Source organism: Pholis gunnellus (assembly GCF_910591455.1).
Source record: "Pholis gunnellus genome assembly, chromosome: 20".
NCBI lineage: Eukaryota > Metazoa > Chordata > Actinopteri > Perciformes > Pholidae > Pholis > Pholis gunnellus.
The window spans coordinates 5,170,494-5,192,604 of NC_136547.1; the positions used below are offsets into that span (position 1 = coordinate 5,170,494).

Here is a 22,111-nt window from a genome sequence, read left to right on the forward strand (position 1 = left end):
CTTAAGTAAATGCATATGTCTCGCAAATGATGAAATACCAGTTTAAAAATGTCAGACATGACTTTTTTTAACCTACATTTCTAAAATTATCAATGTGTGAGACGGCTTAAAGATCTTTTTTTTTTTTTAAATGGAAGAGTAGAGTCGGCATATTTGACCATATTGATAAGAAAGAAAGAAGAAGAACAGACTTGAGTTGAGGTGGTGCTCTTCAGGAGAGTCTTACCAGCCCTAAACACTGTAAGTGTTGTCATTATGCTAATGAAACCTTTAATTGAACTGGCTCGCTGCACCCAGACGCTCATTGCTCTCTGAAACATATATTATACGAGGGAACCCCGCAGCATACTGGAGCCTCAGCAGCTCTGCTAATGCAGCAGGTTGAGATCCAGAGGAAACGGAGGCTCAGGACCAAACGCAAAGCCACTTTCAGACGTGTGGATGCTGAAATATATTGTCATGACTGCAGTTGGGGAGTTATTATTGACATCATTCTTGACCTCCACTGTGCCAGCATGTACTCATTTGATTGATGCTTCCAATCACAAGTCCCGTCAATAATGAATGTCCCTCCCTAGGGAGTTGAGTGATTGCTTTTTTTCCTTTTTCTCGCTGCTTGTTGCCTGATAGTACAACCACAGTAATATCTGTGATTCCCTCCGGTCCCATTGCTCTCGTGTTTTAGGTCTTCTTCATATTTGTTCCCATAAAATTTGCTGGTCAAAGGGTTGGGGAAATCACGAAATCAACGTTGTGAAAAATGAAGAGAAAGAATGAATAATGGAAGTTTCAGTCTGCTGTAATGACATCTCTATCAAGATATAAACGGCCTGATCTAAATAGTTTTCTCTTCTGTGTTTATGGCTTAAGAACAGTTGAAAAACGGTGAAGTTCCTTCATTTCTTGTTTTTTCATCAGTGACATAGATTTTGCCAGGAACATTTTTTAACGAGCAAAAATGTTTTGGAATGGAAAAAATCATTTAAAGGAAACTTTTTTTCGCCTGCTCTTGAGTCATAAACAGGATCGATAAAAAAAAAAAAATGGAGACTTCCAAAATGCAGAACTTGTAGTCTTCAAAATGGCAGTCCATAAACCAAAGGGTGATGTCGCGGTTACTACGTCCACTTCTTACATGCAGTCTATGGTTGGGTCACACCTCCTGCCGTTTCCTTAAATAAAGCCATTTTCACCGGGCTTATCGACAGCTCTGACACACATCAGATCTCTGCAGTAATTAGAGGATCAATTTGATCTCCAGAGCCTCTCATTGTTTACATTTAATAACAAACCAAGGCCTTCTTTGTTTACTTTGTTTGCTCCCATTTCTGTTGTTCCCTTTCCTTTGTCTTGTCCCACCGCTGTCTCACTTTATTTAGGTCAGGTTTTTCTTTCTTCTCCTAGATAGTCACCTATTAGTGTTCACTCTGGTCTGATGTCTGTCACCGTTCCAGCTCTGGGGTTCGCTGTACGTTTTGTAAGCTAACAATGTCATTTTGTTCCGCTCAAAGGTTATCGCCCCAATTCCCTCGTCTTTTTCCCTCCTTTCCTCCGCCTGTTGTCCTCCCTCTATCTCTTTCAGTCCCTTGCTTTTTTCAAAGGTCATTATTGGCATGTTACCATTTTTCGAAGTAGCAATGAAACAGAAAGTAATATAAAAAATGAACAACAGAACAGATAAGAAAGGGAATGTGTATTCATTCCTCAACAGTTCTTCTGTTTCTCACCTTTGTGTTCCCTCCATACACTACTGACTGCTTGCTCTCTTTCAGTCTGCCCACTCACCTCTTTATCTGCTAATCCGTATTTCCCACGCGGACTCTAAAGCATCAGAGTCGAAGATCTTTGCTCTTCCTTTGATATTATTCCTAGTTCAAAGTCCTCTGACGTGATTCCTCCGATTAGTCTGCCAAATACAACAGGAAACACGTGAGGCCACTCACAGAAGTGAGTGAGTGATAACCCAATCTTGATTTGTTTTCTGTAAAAATAACTTTTTTTCGTGCAACGTGGCAGGTGAGAAACCTGCAGTTAGAATAGGCGACGAGTTGATGTGACGATGAAACACCTCGCACTGATTTCAATGTTTTTATGCCCACCGCGTGGGCGACAGCCGCTGCCGAAGGCATTATGTTTTCAGGTTGTCCGTCTGTCCGTCCGTTGTAGTAAACGTGATATCTCATGAGCGCATTAAGGGGAATTCCTTCAAATTTGGCACAAACGTCCGTCCACTTGCACTCAAAGTTGAACTGATTAGAATTTAGCGTCTCCAGTAGGATATAATGATGAAGTGATGACACTTTTGGACAGTGGTAAACTACCACTTCACTGGTTGGGGGAGGCTCTCTTTTGGAAAATAAATGTCTGTTAAAAAAAAGCTGCAAACATCTTTTGCGAAAACGTAACGGGAATATAGGCTAGAAAATACAGAGCTCAAGTTGCAGCATACATAGTCACTCACTCAGCAACATCGTACTTCGAATTGTGGTACAACTTCAGTTGTCTGTTTTATTCAACTATCGACACACACAACACAAACTGGGGGCTTGAGTCCTAACCTTCCTCAGCCCGTGTGCAGCTACAGAAATAGACCATGTCTTATCCTCGTTCATAGAATACTCTTTGCAACAACAACAAAAAAGCACATTTATACATTTTGCATCCACATAGGTGGAAGCAGGCGTCTGTGTGACGTACATTTCTCTGAGTCAGGCGCACAATGGATTGTGGATTTGGAAGGACACACAGGATACACTTTTATCTACTATGTTGTATTCATTTTACACATGTGGACATCAGAGGATCCAGCTCCCAAACTGGAACACAGCTGGAGTTAGCAGCCCTGACCGCGCTCCGCTAACCCCATTGTTAGGTCGTCATCACCCAAGGATGGCCGATGCACATGTTTCATTCAGTGAGTCGGCTCAGGAGAACTATCTTCTTTTGGTCTGTTTGTATTGCACCATATTTTGGTTTGGCAGGGCAGCGACGCCGACCACATTTGCAGTATTTGGTCTTTTATTTACGTCAAAGAAGCAGGTCTGAAATATTCCACTTCTTTTACTAACTCGGGCTTCAAGTGTTTGAGTGACTCTGCTGAATTCTTCCGCACTCTGTGTCGATCATTGTTTTTCCATGAACCCCTTCAAGAAAAATGACACATGTCAAATATAGGAGTACTCTCATCAGCTACTTTCCATCCTCCGCTTGATGATGTGGAGGCTCTCATCCAGATATTAGCACCTATATCTTCATGTGATACTATTGATGCCAGTATGGATCCAAAGAACCACGAGAGTAAAATGAGCTGTATGTTCTTATTCAAGCAGGCGTGCAATCATTGATACTGATGAGACGAAACATCCTTTGCTTTACAAATGCGATGCACATGCAACCAAAAATCTGTCCAAATCAGACCAAAATGTTTGCTCCTGACATTTAGCAGGGCTGTCTCTGAATGTGTATGTGTAGCGTTACTCCGTTTTCTTTTTCTCTTTGTCCAGTTTGGAGAAGCTAGCTAACACTTGACAATTATACTGTCAAGTAACATTAAAGGACGTTGATGTGAGTGGAGTGTAACCATGGTAACTGAAGTGCACGTGTGCTGCATGGTGACCGTATGAATGTTGCTTCGTTGAACCGTGAAGGAGCGCAGGAAACAAACTTACAGGGTTGTGTGGAAACAAAAGAATTGTCCTTTCCGAGTAAATGTCAGGACATTTTCAAACGTATATGCTATTTTTTTTTCTAACAAATCACTCAATCTATGATGATCACAACATGTTTAGCTGAGCAGAGAAAGCTGCGTATAGCTGCATGATGCAGAGATGCAGGAGCATATTCTCTAGAATTAGAAGGCAGAATTCACAAGTCAGTACGCTAGAAGAAAAAAACCTTTTTGAAGCCGTTATTATTTTTATTTTTTTTGCTGAACAGACCTGTATCGTTTCCAAGAGGGCAGAAATTGGCACAAGTAGCCAGTGTGAAGTACAACCTTTTTATGATGCACTTGTTGTACAGTGATTTGATTGACTCAGTTGGCAATGCTCTGCAGGTCTCTGTGAACTGCCGCCGATACCTGTGCGTGTTGTTGAATTGGAAAAGAGGCCTTTTGTTTATCTGACATATTGCTGTGATTTCTAATTCAAATCAATTGTCTTTCCAGTAAAATCCGACAAGATGGACAAGACAGAGAAGAAGGAGGAAAAGCTGGAGGACCAAGTAAAGAACGTGGACCTGTTCGACCCTCTGTTTGATAGAGCTGAGCAGAAGAGCGTGAAGGTGGAATACGCAATCAGCGAGACTCCAGCCAAGGTGGAGAAAGAGATGGAGAAGGAGAAACAGACAGAGACACAGAAAGAGGCAGAGAGGGTGAAAGAGAAGGAGAAAGAGATGAAGGATGCAGGGAAAGTTAAAGAGGAGAAAGAGATGGACAAAGTGAAGGTGACGGAGAAACAGACAGAGAAGGTGGATGAAAAGGAGACAGAAAAGGAAAAAGAGAAAGTTGAGTCAATTCAGCAGAAGGCAGAAATGAACAAGGTAGAAGAATCACAGGATAAATTGGCAAAGACAGAGAAAGTAGTAAAAGTGGAGAAAACCGAGGATGTGGGAAAAGTGGACAAAAATGAAAAGTCCACAGTGCACGACAAAACGGAGAACACTGAGAAGCTTGAGAAAACAGAGATGAAGGATGGCAAAGAGCAGCACACGGACAAAGCGGAGAAGACCCCGGAGCAGCAGCAACCAACACCCGTCAAGCTAGATACCAGTTCTGACAAGCTGGAGAAGAAGGCCGACACGGAGACTAAGGCGACACCAGAGGTGGGAGACGCCAAGAAAGAGAAGGTCGACGCAGACAAAGCCAAGGCAGCGGAGAAAGAGGACGAATCGGAGAAACAGCCCAAGAAGGCAGCGGAGAAACCAACGCAGAAGGGCGATAAGGAGGAGAAGCAGGACAAAGTGCAGGCCAACAAAAAGATTGTGGAGAAAAAGGACGACAAGAAGGACAAGGCTGCAAGATCAGACGGAGCCAAAAAAGCAAAACCTGCAACTAATGGAAGCAGTGCCCCACTGAGCAGGGACCTGGCAAGTGCAGACAAGAAGACAAAGGTAGGAGTTGTTGTAAGCTATGGGATGTTTCTCCTTACACACTGACACACTGATAGGATCCATAGAATCTATACTGAAAACAAGCATGGGTCAGTGTGTTTAGCGTAATGTTGGATTAAATCCTGTGTGTTATAATGTAAGTCATTACACAGACTCATGCCCATTTCCGACCTGGAAATCAAGGTAAGTTAATAGGTTTTTATTTTTTATGGCAAGCAGTATTGTAGGACCAGTTTTAATATCTATTTTTTTAAAGGGACACACTGTGAGGTACGGCCTAGTTTGATCTTCAGTAGACCATCAACAGTTGACACCTCGTACATCTCTTGCTTGGATGGATTGCTGAACGGGCTTACCGGGCACAAGCCCAAAGGCCCAGTGGCCCCCACTAGCCAACTAGAACATGTATACTTGGTATGTTATACTCATACCAAGAGACTCAAAATGACCACAAAGAGACACAAAGCAACTACAAAGAGACTCAAAATGAACCAACCTCAGATATCACCTTGATCGAGAGAATATAGCTGAAATGATGTGGGCTATGATACACTGTTACATTTTGAAGGTTTAAATGGCAGAAAAAGACATTCTTGACGCATGCTGCTAAAGCTTCGACTGCTGCTTTCTTTATGCCGACTGCATATGTAAAGTACAGAAAGACCTTGTTCAGAGCTATTCCAAGTCACGTATATTCACATTTATTACATACATTAAACAATAGAAGCAATGCTAATTATTATTTCACTACATTATTGGTGTCACTCCGTGTCAAATCAGGTGGCGGTTACAGTTGACATTTTTTTCAAATCTCATGTATATGCTGAAAAGTTCTGTAAAATATTTTGGTTTAATTTTGAGAACTGCATATTTTTTTGCTACTGGGAATGTTGTTATTTTTGCCCCCCAAATGCGTTTCAGGCAAGAAGCCTTTTTTCCCCCCAGAGACAGTTATTACTGCAATTAAATGTGGTCGGGGTACAGTCAAAGTGATGCACAACAGATCCAAATGATTTAAAGGCACAAGTAGATATTTTTCATTCCTGAAATGTTTTGAGCAAGATACGACGCTGACTCTACATAACTGAGTCGCACAAAAATATGATATAAGTATTGAACAGAAACGTATTGTTTGCTCTCAAATAGCATATGCACAAGGTTTGAACAAAATCACAAATAGAAACAAAAAGAATTTGACACAGAAAGATCCATATGATTTCTATTTTAATGCTGCTTGTGCTGCTTAACCCACCGCCGTTATCATCCGTTTTCCTTATTCTTTTGCCTTCCTTTGCTTCCCCTCCTCATTTTGCCCTCCATCGCTCCTGAATGTTCTGGCCCTGCGTCGCAGCCGGCTGCCGGGGCGACCAAACCGAGCGCTGCTGCTGCTAAAACACGTCTGGGTACCGCAGCTGCCGGTGGCTCGGTCACAGCTCCTACTAAGCGCCCCACATCCTCCACCACCACCTCCATCTCAGACAAAAAAACAACCACAACCAAGGCACCATCCACGGCCGCTGCTGGTCCAAAGCGGCCCTCCACCACTTCCACCAGCCGCCCAGCATCATCCACCACCACTACCACTGCACGGGATGTCAGACCCAAGGTAATTTTCGGCTGTCAGGATGTCCGTCAAAGGCTGCAGAAGGCTCAGTTATACAGAACAAGGACTTCTCTGACACTTCATCTAATGGGTTTGGATCAAATATGACCAAACAATGTTACATTTTTGATCATTTGGGACCCTCAAAAACTCTTGTTTCCTGACCATCTGGTCTACGTGCCTTTTGGCATACACAGACTCACAGTACTCTTTCATAACACTTTGATGAATCTTGGTCAAAGGTTGCAGCTTTAGGGTTTGCAGTCCAACCTCAGAAACATAGAGTGCTTTTTCTTTAAAACAACTCGGACAGAAATAGGTTCCACTTTCAAATACACCATCTTGAACAATAGGTTTATAAGTTGTTGCTAATGACTTTATTAATAGTTTTATTAATACATTTACCCTCCCCTCAAATGTAGATTGGCCAATCATAGCGTAGCATCAGCCCGCTCTGACAAGGGTCCCACAACTATTTGGATCTGTTCCATAGACTCTCATTAGTGGATTTGGAGCTGGTCATGGTTAATTGTTGTGTAATAGTGATACACTGTGATCTGTAGCTTTAGCTTCTGTCTTTATCTTTTAAACCTGTTTTCACTGATGAATCAGTTTGACATCCTGGATGTATCCTTTTTCCAAAGATTAACATTTCGTCAGGTGCAGTTAGTGACCGTGTGAACTCCATGTTAGCTTTGACAGAGTAGCAGGGGGGGGCTATAATCCAAGAATATCATTTATATTATTCTGAAATAGGACTTTCTGTTCCATGCCATGTCAACCAGCTCCCTCGCTCCCCTGTGTTTCCTGTTTATATTCACACTTCAAAGTCTCCAGTAAAGGTGAAAATGCCTAAAAAGATTAGTTTTATTAGACAGCTGTGTGGGTCAAATTTTATGTCATGTTATACTTTGCCCAATGAGTCTATTGTCACATGATCAATATCATAATACTGAGGCTGCAGGCCGCAAGGATAGATCTCTAAAACTGGGCATTTTTGTCACTAAGTCCTACTGACTTATTGATTACTTCATGTCACTAATTCATGTTCTGTGCTCTCAAAAGACTCGTCAGCCTTCTGTCACCCTCGTCCAGTGGCCTCCTTAACTCCAACATGCGTGAACTTCACAACCGCTAACAATTAAGAGCCTTTATTTAGCCTCTCGCCACCCGAGGACACGGGGTGACTCAGTTCAGTGTGGCCGGGGTGGCTCAGCTGCATGTGGAGCGTGGAGTCATCGTAGGGGTTATGAGGGGGGGGGAGTATGGCGCTGAATGAAATGTGCAGTATTCAGAGAACATCTAAATGTTACACGCAACAGGTCTCTGACCTGATTTTCTCAGGGAAGTCACTGAGCTGATGACAGAAGCCATACATAAAGAAGATGTATTATGACCCACTTTGGTGCTAACAGCATTTGATTCTTTGATGGTGGTTTTTCCATCCTTTACCGCTGCTGACATCGCTCGCCATCACCCATTAATTAACTGTCTTTCCTCTCCTCACTTGACATCTCCGGTGTTTCTTTATTGTTCTTCCTCTCCAGACAACTACAGAGAGGCGCCCCCTTGTGCCAAAGGCCAGCACCACCACCTCAGCAGGCTCCACCGCTGCCACCAAAAATGGAACTGCATCAACAGCAGCCAGTAAAACTGCTACATCAGCGCGCACAACACTGTCTACTCGCACCGCTACCACCACTGCAGCCAGAAGGCCTCTGGGTAATCAGTCACTCACTCACACACACACACACACACAGATACGCTTGTGCACGTTTCTGATGCTTGGTATTTTTAGCTCTGTGCTTTTTATCCACACATGTTGCCCTCTGCAAAAACTACACCACTCACCATCTGTGTTTCAGCCCCCAAGACAGACAGCAAACCGGGAGAGGAGAAGAAGCCCGGCGCTCTGAGGACTGCTACAGGTATCACAGCACTCTGTTCACCTGTCAGAATAAAACCCAAACAGGTCACACTCAAAAGGAACTCTCAAACTCTACTATCGCCTGTAGATTGTGATACCAGCACATAGGAAGACTCGAATAAAACACATAGCCGAATGAAAACCATATATATTATATGTGTATATAAATCACATGGTAATAATGTTAAATAGTCATAAATAGAAATGTGCCCATTGCACTACATCAGACACAAAAGTCTTCTGTTCATTTTGAATAAACGTATTTTGTAAACATAATAACAAGCCATTGTTTTGATGCGATACTGCAGAAAGTCCACTGGTAGGCTAAGAGGGAGGGTGCCCCTATGTTCAAAAGAAACGCAGCAAAAGTGCCCACTATTGTAGATAAGATATGATGAAGTGCCCTCTTGGATGACCTCACAGAAGAAGGGCCCCCTTCCAGTGGAGAAAACGAGATGCAGTGCACTAATGGGTGCCCTTAAATGGTGGAAACGAGACAGCTCAGACAGCCTGAGTCCGATAAGTTTTATTAACATACAATATTGAGTTATTGCCCAGCCTTATGTCGCAAAAATTAGGTTTTTCAGACAGATTTTACATAGCCACAGTCGTTAGCTAGAATTTTGTATTTCCAGCCGCTATCTGACCTGGCACCGTAGCGCTCCCCTGCTTCTGTGCTTTTGATCTCTGCATATATAGATGTCCTCTGTCTTCTTCACTCTCCTCTCCTGTAATCCCTTTTCTCCGTTTTGCCTCCCCCCTCGCTCTCGCTCTTCCCACACAGATACAGCTTTGCTCCTTCTGTCCACAGATTAGTTGACATTTTGGCAACATGAGGGCTGTCAGCAGGAGTGTGACACTGCAACACGTACTGTCCAAGCATGACAATGCTGGGCAGAGAGAGAGAGAGAGAGAGAGAGAGAGAGAGAGAGAGGCTTTATTGCTGAAAGGCCCTGGAGAGTTTAAAAAACCTTCACCACAGCAGCCTGTGGATTACCGTCCCCTCGCCGTTGACAGGAGTTTGCAGCTCCTGCTGATGCGGCGGCTGGATTTTTCTCAATTAAACACGTCTTAACGGGAGCTGGAGATACACCAAAGGCTCTCAGAGAGGGATGACAGCAGGACGCACGGTTCAGCATGCAGCCCTCTGAAAGAAAAAAGCTGACACATAGAATGTGAATTGACAAATTTTAAGTGCAGTGTGGCTTAGCACGCTGAACTGAGGGATGCTGAAATGTGCTCACCGGCAGGAGATAGAAGTGCAAGTGTAAGCAATTCAGTCTTGTTCACTGAGATGCTTACATTTACATAGTTTATAGTTTATATATGTGGATGAAAAAAGATGATCCCTCTATGCCTGTTTTTCTGCTTTCTAGCTCTCTTTTACTGACAATTCTTTCTTTGTCTTTACTGTCCTTTCTGGCACTTTTTCATCCGTCAGTGTCGACGGTAAATGACAGATGAGATCCTTTGTGCTTCAAAATCAGTTCCAGTCCTCCGCACGTTGCCTTTGGGTGTCTTGATTTTTGTCATCGGAGTGTTGTTGCTTCAAACGTAGCTGAGAATTATCATTATTAACATTTTATCCCAGTGTCCCGAAGTGAGACCATTCAAATAATGGATATCTAGCTTTGCAATGACAAACTATCAAAGCTCTGTTTAAACTACGCGTTCATGTGATGCATAAATTAACAATGCGTGATTAAAAAAAATATATATATCTCCAGCCTAACTCTCTCTCTCTCTCTCATTCTCACTCTCAGCAGACTCTACCAAGCCCAAGACCACCACCAGCACCACCACCCGCAGCACCGCTTCCACGGCCACTGCCTCTCGCGCCCGAACCGCAGCAGCCAAACCGGCCACGCCCTCCTCCTCCACCACCACCGGTGCGGTACCAGAGAAGAAGCCCACGGTGCCCCGCACCCCTCGGCCCACTTCCTCATCCACCACCACCGCCGCCGCCTCTAGGGCCACGACTCGGCCCAGCACGGCACCGGCCCCCGACATCCGCAACGCCCGCTCCAAGATCGGCTCCACGGACAACATGAAGTACCAGCCCGGAGGAGGGAAGGTAGGTCCGACCGTCTGCAGCTTTCACACCTCTAGACGGGTGCTTTGCTTTTAGCGGGATGTATCTGCTGACGCCGGCCGCCCCTCAACTAACAGGCAATGTAGCCTCAAGATCTGTTTAACATGTGACACTGGCTTCCTGCTGTTCCTCACTTACACTTGTTTCTGATGCTCTTATTTTTAAATAATAACCAAAAAATACATACTACTTTATCTGTAGCGTAAAACATTGATAGTTAGCATGATGCACAAGGCCGCTAGTACATTCGCCTCACCAGCTACAGTCAAATACAGTCTGCAACTTCTTTCTCACGGTCTTTGGCTCCGTTGATTCACCTTGTTTTTCCATCTTCTTTTACTCCCACCTTACCCATGCTTTGATCTTCTAACCACTCTTTTTCCACTTTCCATCTTCCGCCCTCATACCTCACTCCTCGCACCTCACTCCTCACACCTCCTCCTCTCCCTGTGTGTTGTTATGTGGTGTTGTCGCTGACCCGGGATGGGTCTTGTCTCCCCAGGTGTCATCCACCTCTCAGAGCAGGGGCGCCGCCTCCAAAGAAACCAGCCAGGGCAAAGTGAGTCCCCTCCCCCTCCTCCCCACCATCACCACACGCTCCACCTCCTTCTTTCCCTCTCTCTGCCTCTGACTTTTATGTCCCGACATATTTTTATCATTTTTCTTTTCACCACCTTTCATATTTTTTGGTTGTTTTTTGATAAATTGCCCCTTCTTGGCGGGTTGGAAATACAAGCCACCGACTTCTGAGTAACACCAGCACATTTTCAAACAAAAGAAAGGGTTTCAAAGCATTTAGTGGCCATTTAGGATGGCCATTGGTTCCATTAATCTTTATATTGCAAAATGGCTCCATTTGAAGCAAACTACAGCTTTTCTACTCCACTTCTAGGGTTCCGCTCAGCCATCTAGAAAACATTATGTATCTATTCAAATATACATCTTCATATTCCAAAGGTGTTGTTACCTGGAGACGGATACAGATACAGCTGAAAAGAAGCACTATACGTATGTTAACACACGTACAAACACAACGATATCACAACTGAAACGACAAAATCTGACGTGAAGTTCACGTGTTGGATTATCTCATTTTTTGGTGATCTGAAAGGAATGGAAAACAAGGGAGTACCAAAATTGCTGCATGCTGATAAGGCCGTGGTTGCACATCCGATCGGGCCAGGACATAGAAACTGTCAAGTCTGTACGCTCAGAGATCGGATATAGCCTTGCTTTCATTGGGTTTGGATCTTATTGAGGTGTGGACAGCATGTCGACACAATCCATACAATTCTCAAACGTACGTCTCCATCATCTTCCTCCCACACTGGAGATCCTCTCCAGAGGAGAGCAAAGGGAAGAGAGGAGGAACGCCGGGGCTGGAGCTCATCTGAGACCTGCTGTCTGAGTCCTGTTAAGATCCGCTTGAAAATAAAAGCTTTTAAATGACAAAATAACATTGGACCATTGGACTAAGAATTTATAGGAAATGAAATGTGCTCATCGCCAAATTTTCGCTGCTTTACTATTCTATTCTATAAGACTATTGATGCTGCAGGGAGGAAGAGTGAGCAGCAAAAATAACGGGGGGCTTTTATTGTGAAGGATTTATAGGATATGAAATGTGTTTATAACTGTTATACAGCCTCTCCTTAAAATATATCCGATCACTATCCGATCAGACAGGTCGCACTGAAGGGACAAGTGTGGACACACACATATGCAGACGGAGCTGAGGTCCCGTCTGGTGCACCAGATCCCAAAGGTTGCATTGAAAAGTGTAGAAAGTTAGTGTTTTCCTTTAACATCTCTTTTCTTTTCATCAAAGGGCACTTGTCCAAAATGTGGCCTTCCACTGTCGCTCAGTGGTAGAGCTAAATCCTGTTTCTTGTTCCTATTGTAAATGCAGCAAATCTTTCCTTCAGCAGTAACATGCCTGAAGTAGCAAACAGCCAGCAGTGGCGTCTCACTAGCCTGACACTGATTTACAGTAACACGCTGCAGTCGGTGCACTCCGCGGCACAATTTATGATGTGGGTGCAAAAGCACGGGGCGGCTGCTACGGTGAGGTTTCACATCCTCGTTGCCGCACTAGCGACTCCTGCTGGTCGGTTCACTTGAGATGACTGTCATGGCACCGAGCTGTGGCACAAAGCTGACAAACCCGTGACTGTGTGAAGTGTGTGTGTGTGTGTGTGCCCGTGTCTCAACGAAGAAGTAACTGTCAGTCTAACAGTCTAACCTGTCTCTGAACTAGAGTATCGATGTTGCTTTTGTCGCTGGTCAATCATTGTTAATAACATGCTCTGAGGTCCTGTGGATTCTACTCAACAGGGACGGATATGTTGTGTTGCATGTGTGTGCTCTGAACACCAAAACCCGCTGGCCAGATGGAAAAGCATGTTTTCTTTAAACAATCGCCAAAACTACCATGTTTATCACAGCCAGAAGCTGTAAAACCATCATTATCAACGGATTTTCGTCTTTCCGACGGTCCTTAACCACATCAAGGGTGACGAGCGCTTCCATCAGTAAAAGCATAGATAGATACTATTCATCCCGTCAGGGGAAATTTGTTCACCACAGCAGCAAAAAATATACTAAGCAACCAAAGTGACACAGTCAAGTATAAAAAATGCACAATACATACAATAAAATAACAGAGTAGAACATATTAAGTACAATAAAAAATGCACAGTATATACAATGAAATAGAATAGTAACTAGATGTACTAAACAGTAGTGCAAAGACAGTGTAGCGATGTTGTAGTCGAGTGAAGGATGATCTGGCCAGAGGTGATTTGTTGTCCAGGCTTATTGCAGTTGGCAGGAATGTTCTCCTGTGTCTGTCCTTGTGACAGCGGAGCTGAATAACGAGGTCACGGAGAATAAAATGTGAAAGGAGAGAAGAGGAAACGCCCCAAAACTGCCTGGGGTTCAGAGGGTCAAAGTATTTTTGTGTGGCATTCAGTAGCTTCTGCTTTCCTTTTTCGCCAGATTTGGGTGAAACGACATTCGGGTATCTTTCTGTCCGTTTGGATTTCTGTCACTGTCGCTATTCAAATGGCAACACAAGCCAGATTTCAGACCGCTTCACTGCCCAGCAGTCGATAGCACATAAGACGTTTCAAATATTTGTTGTATTTGTCCAGGTCAACCTTGCCCTGTCCTCCTGTCCTTTCCTTTCTAACCCTGCCCGTGATGGTGACTTCTTCTCCCCTTCTCCTTTCTTTTCCTCTCTTCTTTTCTTCTCTCACCTCTCCTCCTTCCACTTCCTCCCCGTCCTCCCCTGGCTCTCCGCCGCTCTCCTCTTGCTGCTATGCTGTGTCCATGTAGGTTCAGATAGTCTCCAAAAAGCTGGACTTCAGCCACGTCGCCTCGCGCTTGGGCTCCAAGGACAATATGAAGCACGTTCCTGGTGGAGGGAATGTAAGTACTGCCTGGCCTACAACCAGAGCTCGCACGCATCGGCCAACTAGTCCGACAAATTTGGCTTGATGACCTGGCTAAAAGGAACAACGGAGCAAAGAAGAAATATTATATTTTCAACTCTTTGCTCCTAAAAATGAAAAAATATGAAGAGAGCCAGTTCTACAGTATAAAAACGATGAGGTAGCTACAGTACTTACGGCCTCCAACACTTAGTGCTGCTCTCGTTTGGACCCTTGGACAGCATGCTAGCAAGCCTGATGGACCAGCCCCTCCCCCAGAACCCGCTGCACAGTCCCCTGCTTCCTTACAGTCCCCCTGTGTTGTCCTCCCCGGTCACTAACTTACTAAACAAATAACAAAGTCAAGTGAACAAACGGCTTCGTCTCTGTTGAGACCGTCCGGTTCTGTGAGGAGAGGATCCCCACGGAGAGAGAGCTACACGTGGGATCTCTGGTTGTCCTGAAAGGATGCTGTCCTGTCCTGAGCTGCTTCTGCTTTTGACGCGTGGTATTTTACAGCACATATCTAAAGTGATTTTACCACATAGGATTTCTTTTTGTTTTTTAAATGAGTGTTTTAAATGAAGTTGGAATCGACCACGGCTTTGCAATTTGTTTGGATTCTCAAAGTCCGGCAGTGACGGCAGCAGCATGATCTCAGAGATGCAATCTGACTTCTTCTGTCTTTGCACGACTGCCACAATATGGAGGACGGTTTGCGTTCCACCATTTGATTTATCCTAATGGTGGTAATACAAGGTGTGAATGAAGCCGTCAAAGGGCCCACAGCCATGCACAATGTTGTAATCATTCGTGATAAAAAGGCTTGTGTGACGTTCAACAGGTGCAGATCCTCAACAAGAAGGTGGATTTGAGTAAGGTGACATCAAAGTGCGGATCCAAGGACAACATCAAGCACAAGCCTGGTGAGCTGGGAAAAGTTTTTATTGAATGCACGGTGCTCCAAAGCTGCTGGATGGTCCATCTCTGTGTACACTGAGTTTATTAAGTACCCAGATAGAACGAATGAGGGTTATAATGAATGACAGAGGTTTTGATTCCTCTTTGTATTTTAGGCTGTGTGAATGCACATGGCATAAATTGTGTCAAGCTCTTATAATGAGGCTACAATAAACTGTGTAGCCAAAATACAGACACTCAGAACCTTTAAAAAGATGGCTGCATTGACATCTATTAAAACCACAATCTGTGATCCCACGGCCATGACAGTGTAAACTCATATATTCCATTATATCAGGCTGTCAATCTAGAGCCGTGGCTTCAAAACTGTAGTTTGATCCATTTTCATCCTATGGAGCAAATAGTTGCTATTTTCCTGGTTTCCTTTTCCTGTTGCTAATCATTGACATATCCCAGACTGTGAAAAGAAATCCCCCTAGCAATGAGTATACAGAAAATATAAACATAACATGTTTCTTTTCATAAAAAACAACAGTGGCAACAGGTAAACAAACTAGCATTTGAAAATATATATAAATGAATATTAAGATGTTGACTGATTTAATTCAGTGAAAGTGTCAAATATTATTATATAATTATAATTTCATGGCAGTTTTTTGATGCAGACATGTTTGTCCTCCAATGACAGAGCAGTGCATCAATTTGGATATCATTATCACTGGTGTCAAACATTTATGAAAATATATGAGCATAAGATTTGCTCATGTGTGACTTGGCATGATGAACGGGTTTACTGTAAAGAAGGCTCGTGCATATGTAAGCTTGTGTCCATGCATGCAATGTGTGAGATTATCAGTGAGTGTCCGTGTGTGCGCTGCAGGCGGTGGCGTCGTGAAGGTCGAGTCCCACAAAGTGAGCTTCAGGGAAAAGGCTCAGTCCAAAGTGGGCTCCATGGACAACTTGAGCCATTCACCTGGTGGAGGAGACGTCAAGGTGAGGTCATCACCCGCACACTGTTACACCGTCTGTTGTTTTTACTTTCCTGTTCATTGGAAAGGACTGCAGAGATCTTCATTTATTTTTATGAGCCGACGAAGAAGAATGTGACCTGTCAGCGTTTTCTCTCTGAGCCCCGCCCACTTGAAAAACCAGTGAAAAGATCACGGAGAAACGTCAAACCTGTTCATGTAGGAGTCGCTCAGAGTAACAAACTGACAAGCTGAAGAAATAAGTTTTCAGGGCCAGACTTGAAAGTGTCAGTTGGAGAGGGCAGTGAAACACTTTCAGCTTGGTTTTAAAGTATTATTCAAGTAATTACCTGATTAAAGGAGCATTTATGACTTCGGGGGTTTCAGGTTTTTAGTGCTCGTTCCATCACTGGGTTCCTAATCTGAAAGATGTCGGGTGGCTTCGAGCTGCCATCACTTATGATGATGACAGCCTGTCATGAACCATCTCAGAGCCTCTCCACCAGCAACCGGCTCCCTTTCTCCTGACCTTTTTGTCCGGCTGTTGTGCAATTGTGCGGATGCCTCCCTGCGGGGCACAAGTCTGCTCAGCTCTGTCCTGCACATTTAGAGAGAGATGGGCACGCAGAGAGAGGAGGGCGACAGGATGGTCGTAGATTTCGGGAATGCCAGACATTTTTGGGGCAAATGGATCAGAAATGGTGTCACCTGTCCCCTCAGCCTATATGGCAGCTCGTCTGTGTTTCATTATCACAGCATGGTCCCGTCATTCGCTCACACGCACATCTCCACACGCTGTTTTGCACTTCCAACCGAGCGAAGGTAGATAATCGTACAGCTAAAAATAGCATTCGTGTAACAGTATGCTATGAGTGAGCTTTTTGATTACTGATGATGTGTAGAGCTTTGAAACATGCTCTGACGTTCATTTGTGTTTGTGGGAAAGACAGTATCTCATGTTTTATTCTCGAGCTGTGTAGGCTGAAAGAAAGACTACGCCTCATATTCTGTCTCATGATATCAAAAGCCCCAAAGTCTCCAGTGTTCACACATCAATGAGCTACACCAGGGGTGGCCAACCCGCGGCTCTTTGCCCGGTTTCATGCGGCTCTTACGTTCATATCGAAGTTTGTATTTGTGTTTTTTTAATGTGCGTGTTCGCTTCGCTTGAGTTAAATACGGTATTTTCGTCAAACGCGCATGTGCGGCCACAGATTACGTTCCTCGTCGACCCATTTAACGCCGAGACGGACTGTTTGAAAGCCCCGCTAGTCACAGATGAGGCTGCGGCTGAGTTGGAGATGATCGATCTTTGTGAGGAGGACCAACTCAAACCTGCTTTAAGGGAAGGGACCATTGAGTTCTGGAAAAGTGTGCCAATGAAAAAATACCCCAATGTCAAACGGGCTGCGCTTAAGATACTGTCAATGTTTGGGTCAACATACGTCTGCGAGTCTGTGTTTTCTACCCTGAAACACGTGAAATCAAAGCATCGATCTGTTCTGACTGACACACATGTGAAAGAATTGCTTCGAGTGGCAACAACGGAATACAAGCCAGATTTGAAGAGGATTGTTCAAGGCAAGGAATGCCAGAAGTCCCACTAAGTAACATGCATAGTAAAAGAAAAACACTATTGTAAATTATTATATTTTTGTTTGTGGACTTAGTTGAACTGAGAGTTTGTCTGTGTGAGACAGTGCACACAATGTTCATTGTTGAAAATGACTGGCCTGTGGTCTTAGGAGTCAATTTCTGTCATTATCATATTGGTGTGTGACATTTACAATAAATCTGGCTGAGCAAAGGTATGTGTGTGTGTGAGGAAGGGATAGGGTGATGTTCATGTGTGCCCATGTGTATGATGTGGCTCTTTGCGGTAACACAGTAAAAAATGTGGCTCTTGGTCTCTGACTGGTTGGCCACCCCTGAGCTACACTGTTGCACTCAGTGACATGTTCCTTCCTCACCATGAACACACACACACACACACACTGTAGTTTATTTCGACTCAGTCCCACATACACCGCCCCGCTGCCACAAACACTCAATAGAGCGCCGGATGTGGATTCATCCGCCGCTGAAAATAGTCCCCAACAAATGCACTATTTCCTCTTTGGTGAAAGCCACAGTGCCCTTACTTTGCACAGCAGCTTGTTTTTCACATTGTCACGAGATAACATGAGAATCACAGGATCACGTGTCACACCAAAGTCCATCTTGTCAAGGTTTTAAGTAATGCGTTTCTGCTGGTAAGCCAGAGCACGGACCAATCAGCTTCCTGTGAGGACCTACGGGCGTGGCTTAAGGCGTGTGTGTGTGTGTGTGTGTGTGTGTGTGTGTGTGTGTGTGTGTGTGTGTGTGTGTGTGTGTGTGTGTGTGTGTGTGTGTGTGTGTGTGTGTGTGTGTGTGTGTGTGTGTGTGTGTGTGTGTGAGAAGTAGCAACTCTTGAGGTCATTTCACATCTTCCTCCAAGGTAGATTGAGATGTTTATGAGATCATGCAGAAGGGTTTTTGGTTCAGGTAAAACACATTTCATACACACTTTACACTTTGCATCTGCTTTTTTTTATGTTGAATTTACAATTTGCTTTTGATCAATGCATTTTTTGAACATTATGTACTCCGGTTATTATTTTTTGGGAATGCCATCTACCTCCACCTCCAGATCTTCTGCCCCGCAAAGGTTTTGCTATTCCAGACTGTCTTCCTGAATCATTTGGAAATAACTACGTACAGAACTATAATCTGTCTTTCACAAAACACAACAAATGATATGTTCTATGTAGCTCTGAAGCCAGGTTGGATCCATCCCCATCCCCACCGATTGACACGCCCTGCTGTGTGTTTTCTAGGATGAGGGAGCCCAGGAGACAACAGAGGGGAGCGGGACCCCCCTGAGTGGCACCGTGGCCCCGGCCCCCGAGCCGGGGCAGGCAGGGATCCCCCCCACCCAGGAGAACGGGCTGAAGGAGGGTGCTCCCTGCGATAGTGAGGGCCTCCGGGAGCCCCAGGCTCTGGACTCGCGCATCCCAGAGACAAGTAAGTTGTTGTTTTTTAGTTTGTGTGTGCCGGCCCCATCTGCTGTCGGGACGCTCAGGTAAAAGCCAATCATGCCAAGCGATATGCTGTTGCCGGGAAACACCTGAAACTTAGCATACTGTGTAGGAAAAGTATATTTTTGTGAGTCTGTGAGTGTAAACGTGTATCTCTGTCTGTACTGTATTCATCATGTTGTCTGCCGTCCAAAGCTCCTGATCACACCGTCGTCTCCTGACTTCTTATCTTGCAGGCATCTAATTCTACTATCCCTCTGCCCTCCTCATCTCAACCTCCCCCGTAACATCACCCCCCCCCCACACCTTCTCCTGTCTGTGTTTTTTTCTTTCTCCTTTACCTCCTTCTCCTCTCTCCCCCCCTTTTTTATTTTTATTTCTTCCAACCTTTCTGCCGCAGATTGAGTGTTTCAAGCTCAACTTCCGCGAGAATGCTCGCTCTCGCACGGACCACGGCGCCGACATCATCACCTGGCCGGCCCCCCGGGACGACGACGACAACAACAGACCCCGCCCACACGGCTCCTCCCTTTCTCTACACCAAAACCACCACCACCACCACCCGCCGGCTCCCCACAGTGTCTCCCTCAGCGAATCGTCGGCTCCCCGCAGGCCCCCATCTTTCCCCCCATCGAGCCCTCAGAACCTTTTTCATCTTAAATCTGTCGTTGCACATTTTTGAACGGGCCGTTCTAGTATCATGTTATGCCTCCTCTCTCACATCCGAGCTCATCATCATGCGCTATAGCAGCCCCCCCCCCCCTATGTTTGGCTGAAGTGACTGTATAGACTAAGCTAGGGTCTTTATGGGAATCTATGTGGAGTGAAAGGTTTTTTCTCACATATTTGTTTGCGTCTCCTCCGAGCCGGCTGACCTGCAATCAGTGGGGTACGCTGACCCCCCCGCACCATCTCACCTCCCACACAACAATAAGCAGTGATCCCAGCGTGGATTCACCCACGGCTTCTGTCAAACGCATAGCTTCTCTTTTCCTCGTGACTCTAAAGGCCGTTTTTTTCCCGATGACCGCTTCGCCTCCGCTTCAGTAACATCACAGTAATTCATCGTGCATCTCATCCGCTTCATCGCCGTCACTATCACTCACCATAAACCAACAAAAAAAAAAGCTAGACAACAAGTAGGCTGTTTGAACCATTTTAGGCTGTGTAACTCTTTATTCTCTGTGTTTGTGATGGTGTGTTTGAGTGGAAATAATTGTATAAAAATGAGCTTTGGTGTTCTGTTCGGATCTTATTTCTGTTTCTCTCGAGTTTTCTTCTTTCGTTCCTCCTAGTTTCTTGATTTTTAAAGCTAGGTTTTATTTATTTATTGTACGTTTCTTCCCGCGCAAGCAATACAGCAGGCGGTCGTTTATCTCCGACAGCACTCCGAAAATCTTGGAATCATGCACAGGTTTCTTTCTAAACCAAGACACACAGCGAAGATATTCACAGGGAGCGAGAACGTGAGAGGGAAGGTGTTGCTAGAAGGGGGGCGAAAAAGAAGCGTTCAAGACTAAACACGTGTTGGAACCTGAAGGTTTATTTGAAATGCAATAGAGGAAGTTTGCCACAGTAGAGAGGCTTTACCTTAGTGCATGCTAAGGTAAAGCCTCTCTACTCCAGAGGGAGATGAGGAAGATGTCTGAACGTCTCCGAAGGCAAGCGAGCTGTGTGTCTCGTATGTGCCTCCCGTCCTCCTTACCTGAAGGAACTTCAGTAAACGAGGGCGACGCAGGCTCACGCCTAAAACCGCTCAGACGAAGCTAATATCATAACTGACAAAAAGGACGCGAATCGTTTGGGGGCAACCCTGCATTGCTGTTAAATCGAGCTTTCCCGGTAGTTGCGTCGCTGCTGTTGCCGTCCCACTTCAGGCGTTTCTACGAGGGTTGTGGTAGCATGGTGTTTGGCAGTAGCTGAATACAAGAACATCTCTAATATGTGTGTCTAACACTTTATTATTTTTGGAGTATTAGTGGAACGTGATGTGGCTTTATACTCTTCTCTTGTAGCAATGTATTCAACGGTTGCCTCCAATTGCCTTTATAATGCATGGCCAGATTATATGATATCACGCTCAGAGCTGAGAGCCGTTGTGCATTATAACCCCAAGTGTTGTGGTTTGGTACCATATGTATACCTCGGGGGCGATCCTAGACGCTCGATGGGTCGTTACGCAAATTATGACCACCGACGGACAGGACGTGGTTTCTGATGGATCTTGTTGCACCTCATTAATTGTACCGCTTGGAGCGAGCTGCAGATTTGTATACAGTGGCTCAAAGACGGATGACAATAAATTCATTCATTTTATTTGTTCAAATTGATTCTGCTCCTCGTTAACTTGTCAGCCATCACTGCATCACGTCCTCGCTCTCAAGTATAGTGTTGTAAAAAGGGCTGGGTAACATCTGGAATTTTTCAATTTCAGTCTTGCTACTAAAACCGAAACATATTTTTAAGGACATCTTAAACCTGCATCATTTTTTTTGTGGGGGCCGCTTTAGGAATTTAATAACTGTTTTATCTTTTATAGCCCAATATCACAAAACACAAATTCGCCTCAGAGTGGTTTCCAATCTGTACAACATACGACATCTTCTGACCCTCGCATCACAAAAGGAAAAACTCCCCAAAAAAACCCTTAACATGGGGAAAAAAAGGGAAGAAGCAGCCCAAATAACCTGTAAAGTCAAAATAGTGTGATTATGACCGTATAAAGTTAATAAGGCACACTTGTTAGCACACATTCATCCAGCAGACAGGAGAACATGAGCATGTATGTGGAGTGGTGTCTCTGTCCACCTTGTGAATGTAGGTCCAATATTCCCTCTCATCTGACTTGGTCTCCACCAACTCCTGAGGGAAATATCTGGCTCTTTGTCCGTCTGATGTCTGGTGCTCGGCATACTTTGTCGGAAGTGTTTTGCTGCCTGGAACATGTGTTCATGACAGATGAGGCGTGAGACTGAACCAAAAACAGTGAAGCCTGCAAAACCAA

General features: G+C 44.6%; 1 protein-coding gene across 7 annotated transcripts in view; it reads left to right on the forward strand.

The window, feature by feature from the left end:
* Positions 1 to 19,663, forward strand: part of LOC306712256 (uncharacterized protein) — a 91,036-nt gene extending 71,373 nt beyond the window's left edge. For 3 of the 7 annotated variants that reach the window (XM_079181444.1, XM_079181450.1, XM_079181447.1), the window contains 11 exons: positions 4,166 to 5,109; positions 6,461 to 6,715; positions 8,260 to 8,434; positions 8,578 to 8,640; positions 10,403 to 10,713; positions 11,234 to 11,290; positions 14,068 to 14,160; positions 15,007 to 15,088; positions 15,964 to 16,076; positions 18,907 to 19,093; positions 19,344 to 19,421. In XM_079181444.1, coding sequence (XP_079037570.1) covers positions 4,166 to 5,109; positions 6,461 to 6,715; positions 8,260 to 8,434; positions 8,578 to 8,640; positions 10,403 to 10,713; positions 11,234 to 11,290; positions 14,068 to 14,160; positions 15,007 to 15,088; positions 15,964 to 16,076; positions 18,907 to 19,093; positions 19,344 to 19,351 — 2,288 coding nt within the window. In that variant the 3' untranslated portion in view covers positions 19,352 to 19,421. Of the gene's footprint in view, positions 1 to 4,165; positions 5,110 to 6,460; positions 6,716 to 8,259; positions 8,435 to 8,577; positions 8,641 to 10,402; positions 10,714 to 11,233; positions 11,291 to 14,067; positions 14,161 to 15,006; positions 15,089 to 15,963; positions 16,077 to 18,906; positions 19,094 to 19,343; positions 19,422 to 19,507 lie in introns of those variants that run through there. The other 4 variants (XM_079181445.1, XM_079181446.1, XM_079181448.1 and 1 more) reach the window with 4 other exon arrangements.
* Positions 19,664 to 22,111: the final 2,448 nt, after the last annotated feature.